We start from the raw sequence: 19,179 nt of genomic DNA on the forward strand, positions 1-19,179 counted from the left end.
GACAGACAGGCCATGGCACTGCTGTTGCTGGCACCACAGGTTAGGTTTCTGCATAGCTTGGGACTGTGAACCATGGCCAACACAGTGTGAAAGCTTGATGTGATCAACTGTGTTAGGCATCGATTGACACAAACTTGCACACACACTCGTTGACCCACACACACACACACACACATTGACACACGCATTAACACACTCAAGTTGACACACACCCAAACACACATACAGTACTGACATGCATACACCGTAGGCCCATGTCCCTCTCTCTGTGCCTTGGCTGGTGTTAACCTAAACCAACATCAACAAAAAAACCTGCCTCACGGACATCCGACGCTCCAGGAATAATTGCCGAACCATTTTGAAGTGCAGGGCAGATATTCCTGCTATTTTAGCAGCAGTTCCTGTCAGATTAATTGCGCTCCACCACGGGTGACAGTTGACTAAAGACCACTCTGAATATAGTCTGCTCATTTATTCGACGGCGATGAAGCGCACCAACGACGTCAAGAAAACAATTAACTTTAACGTGGTGACGAGAAGCAGGTTTTTGACTTTGAACGAGCTCTGGGTGAATCTGCTGAGTTGTGTTCATTTTTCGCTCAGACTATCATGTCTCTCACCTCATCTGCTGCTTACTATTACGATGACCACTTCAGCAATCTATCAACACTATGTTGAATAAGGCTTTCAAAATGTCACATTTATTTCTATAAACTAGATATCTGATGTATGGACCATTTATGTAGCCGAATGAGCCATTTGCAAGTGATAACTCACAAATTGGAAATAGTGGACAGGAGAAAATAAAATATAAGATGTGGAATGACATCACATCTAACTAAAAATGGAATGGATGATATGAGGGAGACCAAGCTCTAACAAATGCTGGTAGACTGCATTGGGGATGAGGTTGTATCGTTGTTTCATTGTTTCGTTCCCAGATGGGAGGTCATTGAGGGGCCGACATCTACTGAGGAACAGCAGACAGTTATCCAATCGGAGAGAGGGATGGTGGGGGAGAGGGAGGCAGGAAAGAGAGAATGGGGAGATATCTAGGAATAGGTTTTCTAAGGTTAAAGTCTGCCAGCCTAGGGACACTAGTTACCCTGGTTATATGGAGGGCATTTCACACAGACCATATCACACGCGTCAGCTGATCACAAGTCTCTGTGTTGCTGTGTTTGCTTTTTTGTGCCGTTATTAGGAGAGGAGAGAATTAGCGACAACGTGGTCACAATCATTGGTTGAACTTAAAAAACTGATTTTGACATTTTGGAAAGGCCAACAATAATGACAGAGTCAATGAATGGGACTGTGTCTGATCTGAGCACGTATTTGTATCATAATTCTATGTTGTCCCTTAGGGCCACCGTACAATTTCTCCTAAAGATGTATTCATTTCAATTAAAGAAGATTCTGAGCTGAAAATAAACTTCAGGATTCTACACAACACGACCATTAACATTGTACTAGAACAGGTRCCATTGGTCTCTGTAGCCTAACCACCTGAGCACTAGATAATACAGAATGTAGCTATCTCTGTTATTTCTCTAGCATAAGTTCTATTATTACTTTGGAGGTTATAAACTATTAAGAGACTGGATGAATTATTTAGTGTTTTGAGCTGCGTGTCTCCATTATCCCCAGGAAAGGACATACAGACAGACAGAGGGACAAAGTAGACATCATGACATACGGGTCTTGCGCGCCGAGTCCTCCACAAACAGAGAGGAGATGTCCTCGTCCAACCCGGCGTCGTTTTTGGCAATGCAGCTGTATGCCCCTGTGTCCTCGAAGTGTACGTTGCTGATGTGCACCTCGCTTCCGTTAGCTGTTTGACAAAAAATAACACGAGTGCGTGTTCACACACATGCACACACACACACAGACAGACACACACGCAGGCACGTACACACATTGTCAGTAAGTGTGACAGACAAATAAAATACCATTTGCAGTTCCTCTCTCAGCGACGTCTGGCATCTTTTATCAAAGTCACCACTACATTCTAATAAGATAGGAGACAGGACAGTGAGGTGTTTTAACAGAATTGGAAGAAGTCAAAATGCGAGACTTTTAAGAGTTGTCCCATGCAGTGGGAGTCATTGTGTATTGAGTTGATCTAGTTGTCGCTAACGCTAGGGTGTCTGCACATCTGGGGAATGATTTAGGTGTGACACCACTGAGAACTGATTCAGGGGTTGAACACTGGACCTGTCATTCATGCAGAAGAAAGCACTAGGAAAAGACATGAGGTATATCCAGTATACTAAACCAGGGTTTTGTTCAGTAGGTGGAAAAAGCTTTGAAATGGAGTGAAACAGAGAGGTAACAGCTGTCCAATAATTCAAATCCAATTTTATTTGTCACATGCGCCGAATACCTTGTAGTGAAATGCTTACTTGCAAGCCCTTAACCAACAATGCAGTTTTAARAAAATACCMMCCCCCCCCCMMAAAAAAAGTAAGAGATAAGAAAAATATATAATTAAAGAGCAGCAGTAAATAACAATAGCGGGGCTATATACAGGCGGTACCGGTACAGAGTCAATGTGTCAATGTACGGGGGCACCAGTGTCGAGGTAATTGAGGTAATTATGTACATACAGGTAGGGTTATTAAAGTGGCTATGCATAGATAATAGCAGAGAGTAGCAGCAGTGTGTGTGTGGGGGGGGGTGCAAATAGTCTGGGTAGCCATTTGATTAGCTGTTCAGAAGTCTTATGACTTGGGGATAGAAGCTGTTTGGAAGCCTCCTGGACTTAGACTTGGCGCTCCGGTAACGCTTGCCGTGCAGTACCAGAGAGAACAGTCTATGACTAGGGTGGCTGGAGTCTTTGACTATTTTTAGGACCTTCCTCTGACACCGCTTGGTATGGAGGTCCTGGATGACAGGAGCTTGGCCCTGGTGATGTACTGGGCCATACGCACTACCCTCTGTAGTGCCTTGCGGTCGGAGGCCGAGCAGTTGCCATACCAGAAAGTGATGCAACCCATCAGGATGCTCTCGATGGTGCAGCTGTAAAACCTTTTGAGGATCTGGGGACCCATGCCAAATCTTTTCAATCTCCTAAGGGGGAATAGGTTTTGTCGTGCCCTCTTCACGACTGTCTTGGTGTGTTTGGACCATGTTAGTTTGTTGGTGATGTGGACGCCAAGGAACTTGAACAGGAGGGGACTGAGCACGCACCCGAGGGGCCCCCGTGTTGAGGATCAGCTTGGTGAATGTGTTGTTACCTACCATTACCACCTGGGGGCGGCCCGTCAGAAAGTCTAGGATCCAGTTGCAGAAGGAGATGTTAAGTCCCAGGGTCCTTAGCTTTGAGGGAACTATGGTGTTGAACGCTGAGCTGTAGTCAATGAATAGTATTCTCACATAGGTGTTCCTTTTGTCCAGGTGGGAAAGGGCAGTGTGGAGTGCAATAGAGATTGCATCATCTGTGGATCTGTTTGGGCGGTATGCAAATTGGAGTGGGTCTATGGTTTCTGGGATAATGGTGTTGATGTGAGCCAAGACCAGCCTTTCAAAGCATTTCATGGCTACAGACTACAGTGCAGACTACATTTCATGGCTACAGTGCTACGGGTTGGTAGTCATTTAGGCAGGTTACCTTAGTGTTCTTTGGCACAGGGACTATGGTGGTCTGCGTGAAAAATGTTGGTATTTCAGACTCAGACAGGGAGAGGCTGAAAATGTCAGTGAAGACACTTGCCAGTTGGTCAGCGCATGCTCGGAGTACACGTCCTGGTAATCCGTCTGGCCCAGCGGCCTTGTGAATGTTGACTTGTTTAAAGGTCTTACTCACATCGGCTGCAGAGAGCGTGATCACACAGTCATCCAGAACAGCTGACGCTGTCATGCATGTTTCAGTGTTACTTGCCTCGAAGCAAGCATAGAAGTTATTTAGTTCATGTGGTAGGCTCATGTCACTGGGCAGCTTTCGGCTGTGCTTCCTTTTGTAGTCTGTAATAGTTTTCAAGCCCTGCCACAGCCGAAGAGTGTTGGAGCCGGTGTAGTACGATTCGATCTTAGTCCTGTATTGACGCTTTGCCTGTTTGATGGTTCGTCGGAGGGCATAGCGGGATTTCTTGTAAGCTTCCAGGCTAGAGTCCCACTCCATGAAAGCGGCAGCTCTACCCTTTAGCTCAGTGTGAATGTTGCCTGTAATCCATGGCTTCTGGTTGGGGTATGTACGTACAGTCACTGTGGTGACGACGTCCTCGATGCACTTATTGATAAAGCCAGTGACTGATGTGGTGTACTCCTCAATGCCATCGGAAGAATCCCGGAACATATTCCAGTCTGTGGTTGCCAAACATTAGTTTAGCATCTGCTTCATCTGACCACTTTTTTATAGACTGAGTCACTGGTGCTTCCTGCTTTAATTTTTGCTTTTTGCTTTTGCTTTTGCTTGTAAACAGAAATCAGGAGGATAGAGTTATGGTCAGATTTGCCAAATGGAGGGCGAGGGAGAGCTTTGTACGCGTCTCTGTGTGTGGAGTAAAGGTGGTCAAGAATTTTTTTTCCCTCTGGTTGCACATTTAACATGCTGATAGAAATGAGGTAAAACTGTTTTATGTTTTCCTGCATTAAAGTCATCGGCCACTAGGAGTGCCACCTCTGGATGAGCGTTTTTCTGTTTGCTTATGGCGGAATACAGCTCATTTAGAGCGGTTTTAGTGCCAACCTCGCTCTGTGATGGAATGTAGACAGCTACAAAAAATACAGATGGAAACTCTCTAGGTAGACAGTGTGGTCTACAGCTTATCATGAGATACTCTACCGCAGGCGAGCAAAGCTTGAGACTTCCTTAGATATTGTGCACCAGCTGTTGTTTACATAAATGGATAGGCCCCCGCCAGTGTCTTACCAGAGGCTGCTGTTCTGTCTTGCCAATAGAGTGTATAGAGTGTATAACCCGCCAGCTGTATGTTCTTAATGTCGTCGTTCAGCCGCGATTCGGTGAAACTTAAGATAATACAGTTTTTAATGTCCTGTTGGTAGGATATATGTGCTTTCAGTTCGTCCCATTTATTTTCCAGCGATTGAATGTTAGCTAGCAGAATGGAAGGCAAGAGCAGATTAGCCACTCGTCGCCTGATCCTCCCAAGGCACCCTGATCTTTTGCCTCAATCTCTATTTCCTTCTCCAGCAAATCACGGGGATCAGGGCCTGGTCGGGTGTCTGCAGTTTATCCCTCGCRTCAGACTCATTGAAGAAGAACTCCTCGTCCAATTTGAGGTGAATAATCCCAGTTGATGTCCAGAAGCTCTTTTCGGTCATAAAAGCCGGTAGCAGCCACATTATGTACAAAACAAGTTATGAACAACGCGAAAAAACAAACAAATTAGCATGATTGGTTGATAGCCGATAAGACGGCAGCCCTACCCTCCAGCGCCATCAGGAATGTAATTACACAGATCTTCCATTTTGGTTGCACAACATTTTGCTTCAGTGTGCCCTACTGAACACTTCTCAGATGTATGCCAGCTAGATCTGATAACCCCCTTCCCCCCCAGAAACTAGATTGTACCCACCTTGCAGGGTGAGCTGCTTAGACAGCTTGGTAGCGATGTCCATGCCATTCTTCAGCCATGCCAGTTGTGGGTTGGGGATACCCTCAGCATGGCACCGGAGACTGGCCGTCACCCCTGGCTCCCGGGCCTGGCTCTCTGGGTAGACTCGGATGACGGGAGGAACTGCATTGTGGGAAGAAGGAAGAGAATAAAAGAGAGGAGATAAATGCAGGCCCACATACTCCATTAAAATTGAAAGGGCTTTTGAGGATCGAGGCAGCCTTATTGGATGAGAAGTTTTCTTTTAGAGTGTCTGCCAAGTCCATTTAACTTCTCACTCTGCATTAACATACTATCAATAGGATCAAGTGCATTTCCAGCATACACTGAATGCCGTTAAAAACATTGGTCTGCTCAGCGAGAACCGCGCAAACCAAACTAATCTAGATCAATAAAAGAGACCTCGGTGGGGCTGGCCATTGATTCTGTGCAACATTTTGTCAGGCAAGGTTCATCACTTGTTAACACAGCCACAAAGTCATAAAYACTGCCAATTTCTACAATATATCTACTGATTTTAAATCTAACCCTAACCCTACACCTAACCATAACCTTAATCACACTGCTAACCTTATGCCTTATCGTAACCTTCAATTATTTTTTCATACCTTTTTACAATTTAGCCCTTTTGTGGTTGTGTTATCTAGTCAAAACCTCAGGCAAGGGGATGGAGGGGAAGGAGCTGAAAGAAGTAACAGATTTCTATAACACTTGTTTGGTAAAACTGTGTTTGACAGAAATGCCAGTAATACCATTCCAAAAGAGCAGTAACACCAAGGCTGCAGAGTAGAGTGCTACCCTGGCAGGCTGTCATTGGAAATTAAAGAGGAGGGCCACTGGATGCAGAGAATACTTCCTGTTGGCTTGATTGGGGAGAGGAAGTCTTTGGCAAGCCAGGTGAGTGTGAGACTACAGGGTGGTTTGGTTCCATGGCCATCTGCTTTCCAGTAGCATTCTGGTTCCTAGAACCTGGTGCCAACAACCTGCCTCAGCTTGAAGGAATGCCATCCAGGAATGCCACCCAGAACACCAACCGTAACGAGCCATGGCAGGTGTTAGGTAAAGGTAGGCAGCTGACAGAGCTAACTAACATTGAGTTTAAAATATTGTTTGACTTTATATATCAAGCATCATAAAACGTTACTTTTGTAGGTGTATGCTATGCAAGCGAGTATGTAATTTGTTCAAGTATCAGAGGTGATTCGAAATTTTATTGAACTGGGACCTCGGTTCAATTCCCACCAGTTACACTGATAGCAAGTAATTAGGAGACCATTTTGGAGGTCATGCTGTCTTTAGACAGGGAAGGCCTTTAAACTGCACTGTTCCACTCCCAATGGATATTGTACAGTCAGCATGCCTTGTTTAAAACTTCTTATGGCTGCAATCCCGTTAACGGGATGATATGACAACAGCCAGTGAAAGTGCAGGGCGCAAAATTCAAACAACATACACTCAAACATACATGTATCTTATACCATTTTAAAGGTAATCTTGTTGTTAATCCCACCAAAGTGTCCGATTTCAAATAGGCTTTACAGCGAAAGCACCACAAACGATTATGTTAGGTCACCGCAAAATCACAGAAAAACACAGCTATTTTTCCAGCCAAAGACAGGAGTCACAAAAAGCAGAAATAGAGATAAAATTAATCACTAACCTTTGATGATCATCAGATGACACTCATAGGACTTCTTGTTACACAATACATATATGTTTTGTTCGATAAAGTTCATATTTATATCCAAAAACCTCAGTTTACATTGGCGCCATGTTCAGAAATGCCTCCAAAATATCCGGAGAAATTGCAGAGAGCCACGTCAAATAACATAAATACTCATCATAAACTTTGATGAAAGATACAKGTTTTACATAGAATTAAAGATACACTTGTTCTTAATTCAACCGCTGTGTCAGATTTCAAAAATCTTTACGGCAAAAGCACAATATTCAATAATCTGAGAACAGCGTTCAGCCACAAAAGTAAGCCATACAGTTACCCGCCAAATTGTGCAGTCAACAAAACTCATAAAAAACATTATAAATCTTCACTTACTTTTGCTGATCTTCGTCGGAATGCACTCTCAGGACTCCCACTTCCACAAGAAATGTTTGTTTTGTTCGGTAATGTCCATCATTTATGTCCAAGTAGCAACTTTTGTTAGCGCGTTTAGTACACATATCCAAACGCTCGTGCAGGTCCAGGCGAACGTCGGACGAAAACTTCAAAAAGTTATATTACAGGTCGAATAAACTTGTCAAACTAAGTATAGAATCAATCTTTAGGATGTTGTTATCATAAATATTCAATAATGTTCCAACCGGAGAATTCCTTTGTGTCTATAGAAGTAATGGAACGCAAGTCGATATCATGTGGAATGCGCGTGACCAAGACCTGGCTCTCTGCCAGACCGCTGACTCAAACAGCTCCCATCCGGCTCAACATCACAGTAGAAGCTTCATTCAACGTTCTACAGACTGTTGACATCTAATGGAAGCCGTAGGAAGTGCAAACAGATCCATATCCTACAGTGTTTTCAATAGGCGATGAGTTGAAAATCGACCAACCTCAGATTTCTCACTTCCTGGTTGGATTTCTTCTCAGGTTTTTGCCTGCCATATGAGTTCTGTTATACTCACAGACATAATTCAAACAGTTTTAGAAACTTCAGAGTGTTTTCTATCCAATACTACTAATAATATGCATATATTAGCAACTATGACTGAGGAGCAGGCCATTTACTCTGGGCACCTCTGTGCACCTTTCATCCAAGCTACTCAATACTGCCCCTGCAGCCATAAGAAGATAAGAGGCCCTAAGGTCTTATTAAAACATACATGTATTTCTCTAATAATTTCTTCTTGTTCATGAAAGTAAAACATTTCACAAATATTCCTCTTTGGTGCTCCTCCCCCTCCTCCCAAAAATCTTTCCGCTGTGCATGCATTTGTAAACACACTTTTTGCTCCTGTTCGAATCACCATTTCCTTTAGCCCCAGACAGGCACGAATTGGAAGGAAATATAGTCAGTGAGATTTTTCCACTCAAATCTAGATTCCGACAGGATTGGAGCCTGATGTCTGCCTAGGAGAGACAAGAGACATATTTATAGGACGATGGGACACAGCACCATCATAAAACTCCCCAGCTGTCAATCACACAGCAAGCCTCCCCTCTGCACTGGTTGGTTGCAAAGGAAGTGTTTGTGCCACACACACACATAGGCACACACACATTCATGCATCACAAACAGACACACAAACACACCTCTCCCACAAACACACACACAGCCCTTCAGGGGGACAGCCTCGCCATCATGCTCGAGGATGGTTTCAGATTGACTCTTAGCCTCCTTGAGACCTCTGTCCTCTCTATGTGTTGCATCTCAAGTATCACCACCAAGGCAAGCCCCATTGTAAGTGCCCACAAAGTTTTCTGACCACCCACCATGGAGAAAGCTTTTTCCTTGGCCCAGACTCATCTCTGAGAAGTGATTACTCTTTCAGCAGGCCTGTTCTCACAGCTATCTCTATGCCACCCATAGAGGGTTCCAAACATCAGAGAGCGGGAACCAGACACGGATGCCCCACAGCCCTAGAGACAATGGTGACCACGAATGTGAAAGACGACTTTATGAAATGGAGGGATTCTTTGTGAATACGTATACAAGTTAGACCATGAACATCCCGGGCACAAATAATGTTCATGTGGCTTATTTCACTAATTGGCACCGCAATTCCTCAGTGTTGCTTTATTAACTTGTCTGTAAAACATGTGATACTAGTCAATTGAATAATATGTAGAAAGCTAGTAGAGGGAAGATTTTGTTGAGTAATCTGGCTGAAAGCAGTTGTTTTGCATTACCATTATGGATCATAAGCGTTCGACCATAATAAATGCATTGCTAACAGCTAAAGTTTTCACATGTTATATTCTTCCTCCCTTTTATATATTATAATGCATTTCTGTATAATATAAAGCAATGGTTATCAAAGTACGTATTAACAGTTAAAGGGGGATGTTGTGACGCATAATTGAGTGAAAGCCCATCAGTGAACACCGATGGCTGTTCACACAAAAAAACGACTTTTCCCCCATCCATTTCCGAAATCAATTGCCAGGCAGCATTTCCCTGGGCCAGGCAAAAAAATATTTGACCAATTAAAGTGAGACATTACCATTAACTATACTGTGAGTGATACAGTTGAAGTCGGAAGTTTACATACACCTTAGCCAAATACAAACTCAAATACAAACTTTAAACTCAGTTTTTCACAATTCCTGACATTAAATCCTCGTAAAATGTCCATGTCTTAGGTCAGTTAGGATCATCACTTCATTTAGGAATGTGAAATGTCAGAATAATAGCAGAGAGAATGATTTATTTCAGATTTTCTTTCTTTCATCATATTCCCAGTGGGTCAGAAGTTTACATACACTCAATTAGTATTTGGTAGCATTGCCGTTAAATTGTTTAACCCTTAGGCCTTGTAGGCCTCCTTGTTTGCACACGCTTTTTCAGTTCTGCCCACAAATTTTCTATAGGATTGAGGTCAAGGCTTACTGATGGCCACTCCAATACCTTGACTTTGTTGTCCTTAAGCCATTTTGCCACCACTTTGGAAGTGTGCTTGGGGTCATTGTCCATTTGGAAGACCCATTTACGACCAAGCTTTGACTTCCTGACTGATGTCTTGAGATGGTGCGTCAATATATCCACATAATTGTCCTACCACATGAATCCATCTATTTTGTGAAGTGCACCAGTCCCTCCTGCAGCAAAGCAACCCCACAACATGATGCTGCCACCCCCGTGCTTCACGGTTGGGATGGTATTCTTCGGGCTTGCAAGCGTCTCCCTTTTTTCTCCAAACATAATGATGGTCATTATGGCCAAACAGTTCTATTTCTGTTTCATCAGAACAGAGGACATTTCCCCAAAAAGTATGATCTTTGTCCCCATGTGCAGTTGCAAACCGTAGTCTGGCTTTTTTATGACGGTTTTGGAGCAGTGGMTTCTTCCTTGCTGAGTGGCCTTTCAGGTTATATCGATATAGGACTCGTTTTTAATGTGGATATAGATACTTTTGTACCTGTTTCCTCCAGCATCTTCACAAGGTCCTTTGCTGTTGTTCTGGGATTGATTTGCACTTTTCGCACAAAAGTGCGTTCATCTCTAGGAGACAGAATACATCTTCTTCCTGAGCGGTATGGCTGATTTCTTTTGATTTTTCCATGGTGTCAAGCAAAGAGGCACTGAGTTTGAAGGTTTGCCTTGAAAAACATCCACAGATACACCTCAAATTGACTCAAATTATGCCAATTAGCCTATCAGAAGCTTCTAAAGCCATGACATCGTTTTATGGTATTTTCCAAGCTGTTTAAAGGCACAGTCAACTTAGTGTATGTAAACTTCTGACCCACTGGAATTGTGATGCAGTGAATTATAAGTGAAATAATCTGTCTGTAAACAGCTGTTGGAAAAATGACTTGTGTCATGCACAATGTAGATGTCATGTCCTAACCGACCTGCCAAAACTATAGTTTGTTAACCTCTCTGGGATATGTGGGACGCTTGATATAAAATCAAACTTTCATTAAATCACACATATAAGATACCAAATTAAAGCTACACTCGTTGTGAATCCAGCCAACATGTCAGATTTCAAAAAGGCTTTTCGGAGAAAGCATAAGATGCTATTATCTGATGATAGCACAACAGTAAACAAAGAGAGTGTAGCATATTTCAACCCTGCAGGCGCAACACAAAACGCAGAAATAAAATATAAATCATGCCTTACCTTTGACGAATTTATTTTGTTGGCACTCCAATATGTCCCATAAACGTCACAAATGGTCCTTTTGTTCGATTAATTCCGTCCATATATGTCCAAAATGTCCATTTATTTGGCGCGTTTGATCCAGAAAAAAACAACTTCCAATTTGCGCAACGTCACTACAAAATACCTCAAAAATACCTCAAAAAATACCTAAAAAAAACTACTTTTGTAATACAACTTAAGGTATTTGTAAACGTTAATAATGGATCAAATTGAAGACGGGTCTATCTGTTTTCAATACAGGATGACAACAAACTAACGATACTTTTCTAGTCTTGCGCAACTCTCAAACAGTACACATAACGTTACACTGATTCCAGATGGCCGTTCTTCTTCATTGCACAAAGGAAATAACCTCAACCTATTTCCAAAGACTGGTGACATCCAGTGTAAGCGGTAGGAACTGCAAACAGGTTGATTAGAAATCTAGTTTCCCAATGAAATCTCATTGAACAGACGGTGACCTCAAAAAAATACAAATCTGAATGGTTAGTCCTCGGGGTTTTGCCTGCTACATAAGTTCTGTGATACTCACAGACATGATTCAAACAGTTTTAGAAACTTCAGAGTGTTTTTTATCCAACTCTACTAATAATATGCATATCTTATATTCTGGGGATGAGTAGAAGGAAGTTGAAATTGGGCACGCTATTTATCCAAAAGTGAAAATGCTGCCCCCTATCCTAGAGAAGTTAACAAGAAATTTGTGGAGTGGTTGAAAAACGAGTTTAATGACTCCAACCTAAGTGTATGTAAACTTCCGACTTCAACCGTATGTGCTTTAAAGTCATCGTTAATGGAAACTGTCTCTTTGCAACTGAAGGTCGAACGATTGTCGTTGTGTCACAAATTCGCCGGAGGTGAGTGTTTTTAGACAGCAGCAAACGTCATATTTTTCTGCATGCCTAAACTCATGTCTCTAATATGAAAATAGCATCGACAAGACATGGTTTCCTTTCCAATTAGAAAGAAACTCAATTCAAAACTACAGTAGCACTTGACAGAGTTTCCACACAACTAAGGTGTATTTGATTTTCTAAATCTGACAGATTGATAATCCTGAAAGATAGGAAAGAGGTTTGATCACTCTGACAGATTTATCCATCAAAACAACACTCTCAACAATCTAATGTTGCGTTCCCATTTCCAAAAAACCCTTGACAGCTCTGTAAGCATTTAATTTCAGCTYGCCTGTCTCTATACCGACGGTGGCCTGTCAGAGTAGCCGGGTGCACCCTCAGATGGGATTTAGCAGCATTTGGCAGCGAAAATACTTCGGGTTTGACTCAGTAGCGACAGGAAGTGTCAGAGTGACCATTCTGTTCCCGCAGAGCGGCAGTGGCTGCTTACCGTTCACCTGGAGCATGTGCGTCTGCGAGAGCTGCTCGTACCCGTCGGCATGGCAGCTGTAGTTCCCCATATGGGTGGTGGTCACCTTGGTGACATACAATGAGCCATCATCTCCGAAATCCTGCAGGAGAAGAAAGAGGAATGCCAAAATGACTATGTAAGACAAAAACTCATGGGTTGAAAATGTAATTAACACCATAATGAATAATTGTGCGTGCTCGGATCTGAAAATGAAAATGTTTTGTGAATGTGCGCAATGTGCTTAGGCAATACGGATGTGGGGGGTTGCAGCAGAGAATATTGATGTGTTATTGGAACTTTTGTAAAGCAGTAAAATAACTTGGACAAGGAGATCAATAAAGGCACACTGTGACACACATTTCTAGCCGTTTCAGTCAAAGACAAGCATTTGTTCGCTTGTCAAGAATTATCTTCCAATTATTGTTTTTGTATGCATGGTACCATAGAGAAAAACAAATCAATCCTGGGTCCTTAATGACACTTTAACATTTATATGTATTATCTTATTTGAAAAGATAATTTTTTAACTAGGAAACAACTATAATCAGTCTTTGGTTTAGTGCTGAAATTCAGGTTAAATCAAGTATGTCAGTAATTACATTGAAGTGCCATTTTGAGTATTCACTGAAATGAGCAAGATGGGAAAATGTTCCATTTTGTGAACAGGCATGCACCACAAAAACAGTTTCACTATGTTCTCCAGTATAAAAGCACAGGCAACTTTATCTGTGAGGTTACCAAGGTCACGAGGAGCAACTGAAACCAATTTAATGAATGTTGTGTCATGATTGCAGCCGTTACACTGAAAGAATCCCCAAAGTTAATGAATCCATACACTGTGTTCAAGTAGTGCAACCATCTAGAAATAACTAAAATTTACTTCCTCATTAGACGCCTACTAACGTTCACACTTTCCAAGGTAATTTGCTATTTCTCCTGGGAGTATTTCTTCATTCAGTTCGTTGATTAACATCTATTCATTCTAATTTGATCAGGAAGCTTTCGCAACTGAAAACCCAGACAGACCTGAAGAAAGATAGCAAATCTTTTAAGTGTTTCTTGTCATAATCCAATTATAATTCCAATCACGTCTGATGGCATTGTTCAGATCTCAGAGTCAGTACATGTCATCGCTTACATACACCTGCTAGACTGCTGTAAAGCATGGGCATGGGCCACCATGTTTGTCAGGTACAACCTCTATGATCAGATAAACAGTGTTCAGGGGTGGGATACTGGGGCTCAGGCTGTACCGGATCATCAGACCTTCGCTGTGTGAGGGGAATTGATGGCGCGTTTTGGCCCCTCGGCGATGAGCATATTGTGTCACCCTTTTAAATGAAAAATGAATGAGGGGAGAAATGAAACTCGGAGGGGTGGAACGAGAAGCACTGGAGGCGATCAAGTCCCCCACTCCTCTACCCCTCGTTCCCACTCCACCACCCCTCCTTCCCTCTCCACTCCTCCACCACCAATGCTTTCCCCTCCMCTCCTCTACCACCTCCCCTTCCTTCTCCTCCACCCTCCTCCCCCCCTCCACTCCTCCTACCCCCTCCACTCCTCCACCACTTCTCCTTCCCCCTCCTCCACCCCTCCTTCACCCTCCACTCCACCTACCCCCTCCACTCCTCCTTCACCCCTCCTTCCCCCTCCTCCTTCACCCCTCCTTCCCCCTCCTCTCCTCATCCACTCTTCCTTCCCCCTCCACCACCCCTCCTTCCCTCTCAAGTCCTCCTCCACTTCTTCTTCCCCCCCCTCTCTTCCACCCCTCGTTCCCCCTCCTCCACCTATTATTCCCCCTCCTCCACCCCTCTCCTCACCCCTCTTTCACCCCTCCACTCCTCCACCACCCCTCTACTCCTCCTTCACCACTCCACTTCTCCTCCACCCCTCCTTCCTCCTCCTCCACCCCTCCTCCAGACCACCCCTCCTCAAGGTGTGGTGTATCCGCCACAGAGTGATGTCAGAATTCATTAGCTTTGTGGCCTTTTTATTGTGGATGACATAGTAGACAATTCTGTGGTGATGTCAGTTCTGATAAAACCTACCTGTGTCGGAATCTGCTGGGGGGAAAGAACACAATCAAAATATTTGGATGTTAGTTGAAATGCAACATCGAAAACAGGCAAAAGCACTTATCTTTCCACCATGTAACACTATACATCGTACAGCTTAATTGATTCATAATTTTTTTGGTATCAGTTGATGGATATTCATTATTTACAGAGGACAGAGTTACAAAAGTCTTACAGCTCAACATATACATGAGGATAAGGCCTAGATTCAATCAGATCAAGCCTTAACAGGCGATAGCTGACACCCGCATAGCGGATGTTTTGGTGGTGTCGGAGGTGGAACTGCGTTGGAGCCATCAAATCGGTGAGCAGCTGTTCTTGCGATCATTGTTATTAAGCTGCAGCCGCCCCACTCAGAACGAGAAAGTGTAGGCTATATAGAAATAATGACACTCAAATAAAAGATTATTCAACTAAATAATTAGGATTTCTATCAGCCTAATCGAGGTGCATATTACATCTCACACTCCAGTGTTCAACTTGTAAACAAAGCTGCATGGGATTGACTCTGTGGTAATGTCGCCAATGGCAATATCCGCTTCAGGTATAATTCCGGGAGCCACTTGTGGATTGGACAGCTCTAACGCAGTTCCACCTCAGACACCATCAAAACGACCTCTATGCGGATGTTGGCTAAAGCAGATCTGATTGAATAGAGCCCTAAAATGCTAGCTGCTATACCCCACTCAGTACACTAGGCCCCTGCACACTGGGAGATAAAACGCAATACCCATAAACACTTGGTCAGTGTACATACTGTACATACATACAGTACCAGTCAAAAGTTAGGACACATCTACCTAGGGTTTTTCTTTATTTTTGATATTTTCTACATTGTAGAATAATTGTGAAGACATCAAAACTATGAAATAACACATATGGAATCATGTAGTAACCAAAAAAAGTGATAAACAAATCAAAATATATTTTAAATTTGAGATTCTTCAAAGTAGCCACCTTTTGCCTTGATGACAGCTTTGCACACTCTTGGGATTCTCTCAACCAACTTCATGAGGTAGTCACCTGGAATGCTTTTCCAACAGTCTTGAAGGAGTTCCCACATATGCTGAGCACTTGTTGGCTGCTTTCCCTTCATTCTGCGGTCCAACTCATCCCAAACCATCTCAAGGAAAACCTGCTTCAACCTGCTTCAGTCAAAAACTGCACAATCCAGGTGTGTAAAACTCTTAGAGACTTGAGACTCACGCTGTAATTGCTCCCAAAGATGTTTATAACATGTATTGACTCAGGGAGCTGAATACCTATTCAATGACAATAATTTAGTCATTTAAGTTCTATTAATCTTTTTAAAAATTCTAAATTTTTCTTCCACTTTGACCTTAGAGTATTTTGTGTAGATTGTTGACAGAAAATGAAAATGAAATCAATTTTAATCCCACTTTGTAACACAATAAAATGTGAAGAAATACAAGGGGTCTGCATACTTTTGCAAGGCACTGTATCTACCATATACAGAGGCCAAATGACATCAAAGTCGACCTAACTTGACCTGACATGTCCTGGCTTGTGCTCTGTTCCTTTACTTTACTCAAGAGTTAAATCTAGCTCACTCACTTTAATCCAATTTGGCATAGGCTGGTTTCAACRCATTCCCATGTCAGCAATGATGTACAAAATTATGAATAGCTTATTGTAGAGAAGACTGGGGGATAAAATGGTAGTGCTTTCACATGCAAGTCATCAAAAACCTCGGGGAGAAGGCGATGGCCCAAAAGAAGAAGAACATTCCCATCTTCATGTAAATGGGGGATCGTAAGAAGCTGAAGCACTCGGAAACAGTGGGGGCAGAAATTCAACTCCAGGAATGATGGTGCTCGGCGATGACTGGCGACAGCTGTGCGCCTCCTCGCACAGTTTTAAGGGCCATCAACATTTAATGTTACATTAGTGGCTTCGCTGGACCTTCTTTATCTACTACGACAGTGTTGACTCAATTATGCACGGTCGAGTCAGCCACAGCTTGGTCAATCCTGACGAGGGACAACGGAGAGAGTGGGCAGCCTTTCCTGATGACTCCCTGAACCTTCAAGTCTTCAAGTGTCCTGTCTTTGAAGAAGGATGAAAGCGTAATGGTGGTAGATACTGCACACAGACGATGACACACGCTCTGCAGGAAGTAAAAATAGGAGCTATCCCTCAGAGCTGAACCCCTTTGGTATCCTCCTTCATCCTGCCTGCCTTTTTTTACCCATACTCCTTTGCTGTTCTTTGGCTGAGAACACTGTCCCTCTCAGCAGTGTACAGAGACTGGATATCTGACATTGTGTATAACTGTCAATCCCAAAATGCTGTTCAAAAGATCTAGGTCTGCATTTTGATTAGTCCACTTTAAAGTGCGCAGGCGTTCTAGTGATGGTGAGAAGCTGAGCAGGATATTACAAAACTGTTGGTCATACTTTATTAGGATTGTCCCATATGATGTACAACTGGTTATACTATCAACACACTCTCTGTTGATAAGAAACTGCTTGCTAAGGTTACGGTTACAGTAAAATAACAGTTAAGGTACGGATTAGGGCTAGGGTTAGGATAAGGTTTCGGGTTAGTGCGTAGTATTATCAATAAAGGAAAATAAACAAAACTGGTGTAGTGTGTTACCAGAAATGTGTGTGTGTGTGTGTGTGTGTGTGTGTGTGTGTGTGTGTGTGTGTGTGTGTGTGTGTGTGTGTGTGTGTGTGTTGTGTGTGTGTGTTGTGTGTGTGTGTGATGTGTGTGTGTGTGTGTGTGGTTGTTGTGTGTTGTGTGCTTGGTGCGATGACGGTGCGTGTGTGTGTGCATGCGTGCGTGCCTGCGTGATAAGATAAGCTTTCCTAGATAAGAAAAGCCTGGTAGTCAACCTGTCCTCGACACAAAGTGTCTTACAAAGCTAAAGAAACAACAGGTGGGCTTCAGGCAGCTCTTACATTGATGCCTCCAGATCCAGAACGTTGAGGACCTGATTGTTGCGTTTCCAAGATGATGGGAGTCCTGCTCCCCCTTGATTGCGCAAATCAAGACAGCACTCTGGCCAACGGTTACCGTGGTGATGCTCAATTTCTGGTCATCTGGCAGGGTGAGCTGGAACACTTCTGTAAAGAAGAAGCAAAGCCGGTAATTAGATCACTGTTATCTAGAGAGCTGTGCCACTTTTGTTCACTAGGGTGTTTTGAATGTAATTCAAGTGTGTGTGTGTCCCATGTGCACTTGCGTATGTGTGTGTGTGTGTGTGTGTGTGTGTTGTGTGGTGTGTGTGTGTGTGTGTGTGTGTGTGTGTGTGTTGTGTGTGTGTGTGTGTGTGTGTGTGTGTGTGGTGTGTGTGTGTGGTGTGTGTGTGTGTGATAGTAATGGCGTGTGTGTGTGTGTGTGTGTGAAAGAAATAAGTGAATGGTTGGGTGGCAGGTTGTTCAAGTGTGTGTGCACGTGTGTGTGTTTGCGTGCACGTGTATGCATTTACTTCCACATATCAGTGAAGCAAGCCAAAGTACTTTTCCTGTGTGTGTGTGAGCATACAGCACACTGAACAGACAAGTGATTGTGGTATTGTGTGTATGCCCGTATTCCTTAAATTAATGGACCTGAAAACAGTTGAATACACAGAGAGAGACTCAATTAGCCAGTGTTTTGTTGCCGGGGCACAACATTACTGCAGATGTTGTTTGGTTTATGCATCGAGGAAACATAATGAGTTCGTACGTCAAGAGAAAATGGATGAAATTAGGTGCTACGTAAATACATCAAGTAAACAAGAGATTTAATGTACATTTCATTAAACCATGCCAGTACTGTATCTCCGAGGATTTCTTCAGCCTACCTAGCTATCCATCTTATTATGTGGACTTTTCCAAAGGGATTGTGGGTGTTCTATTCAATGTCCCACAACGCCACCACATTTATGTATTTACATAAAGAGATTATTTGAAATGCATCGACAACTCAAAATGAATTGCAGTTCTCCACATATTGCTATAATCACTGGTTGCTCAAGTGTATATATAGCACCAAAGGCACAGAAACTATCCTGGAAAAACAGAGACATTTTGCGTGTGGCCGGTAAGGGTGCCGATGGTTAACGACTATAATGCTTCCAGTTCTTCAATGAGACAATGAATGAACACAAAGCCGTTACTCAAGCGTCCCCTTTAATTCTGTTATGTAACTAGACTTGTAACTAGTGTGTGCCTTTGAATTTTCCTCTTGGGCTAATGAGCAACAGAGCAAAAGGAAACACTGACTCAATTTGTTCTGCTCCTGAGGCCATGAAATACAAAACCTAATAAAAGAAAAGCCCAGGTCCAGAGACGAGCGGTTAGCTTAGC

The 19,179-nt window shown here is 43.0% G+C and overlaps 1 protein-coding gene across 1 annotated transcript in view; it reads right to left on the reverse strand.

Annotated features, from left to right (window-relative positions):
• Positions 1 to 19,179, reverse strand: part of LOC111965841 (follistatin-like 5) — a 250,919-nt gene that overhangs the window by 47,095 nt on the left and 184,645 nt on the right. Inside the window, 7 exon segments of the mRNA XM_070444249.1 lie at positions 1,697 to 1,831; positions 5,538 to 5,699; positions 12,768 to 12,888; positions 14,837 to 14,885; positions 17,018 to 17,026; positions 17,788 to 17,848; positions 17,851 to 17,952. Of these exon segments, the coding sequence (XP_070300350.1) occupies positions 1,697 to 1,831; positions 5,538 to 5,699; positions 12,768 to 12,888; positions 14,837 to 14,885; positions 17,018 to 17,026; positions 17,788 to 17,848; positions 17,851 to 17,952 (639 nt within the window).

The sequence above is a fragment of the Salvelinus sp. IW2-2015 genome, linkage group LG6.2 (assembly GCF_002910315.2).
Source record: "Salvelinus sp. IW2-2015 linkage group LG6.2, ASM291031v2, whole genome shotgun sequence".
NCBI lineage: Eukaryota > Metazoa > Chordata > Actinopteri > Salmoniformes > Salmonidae > Salvelinus > Salvelinus sp. IW2-2015.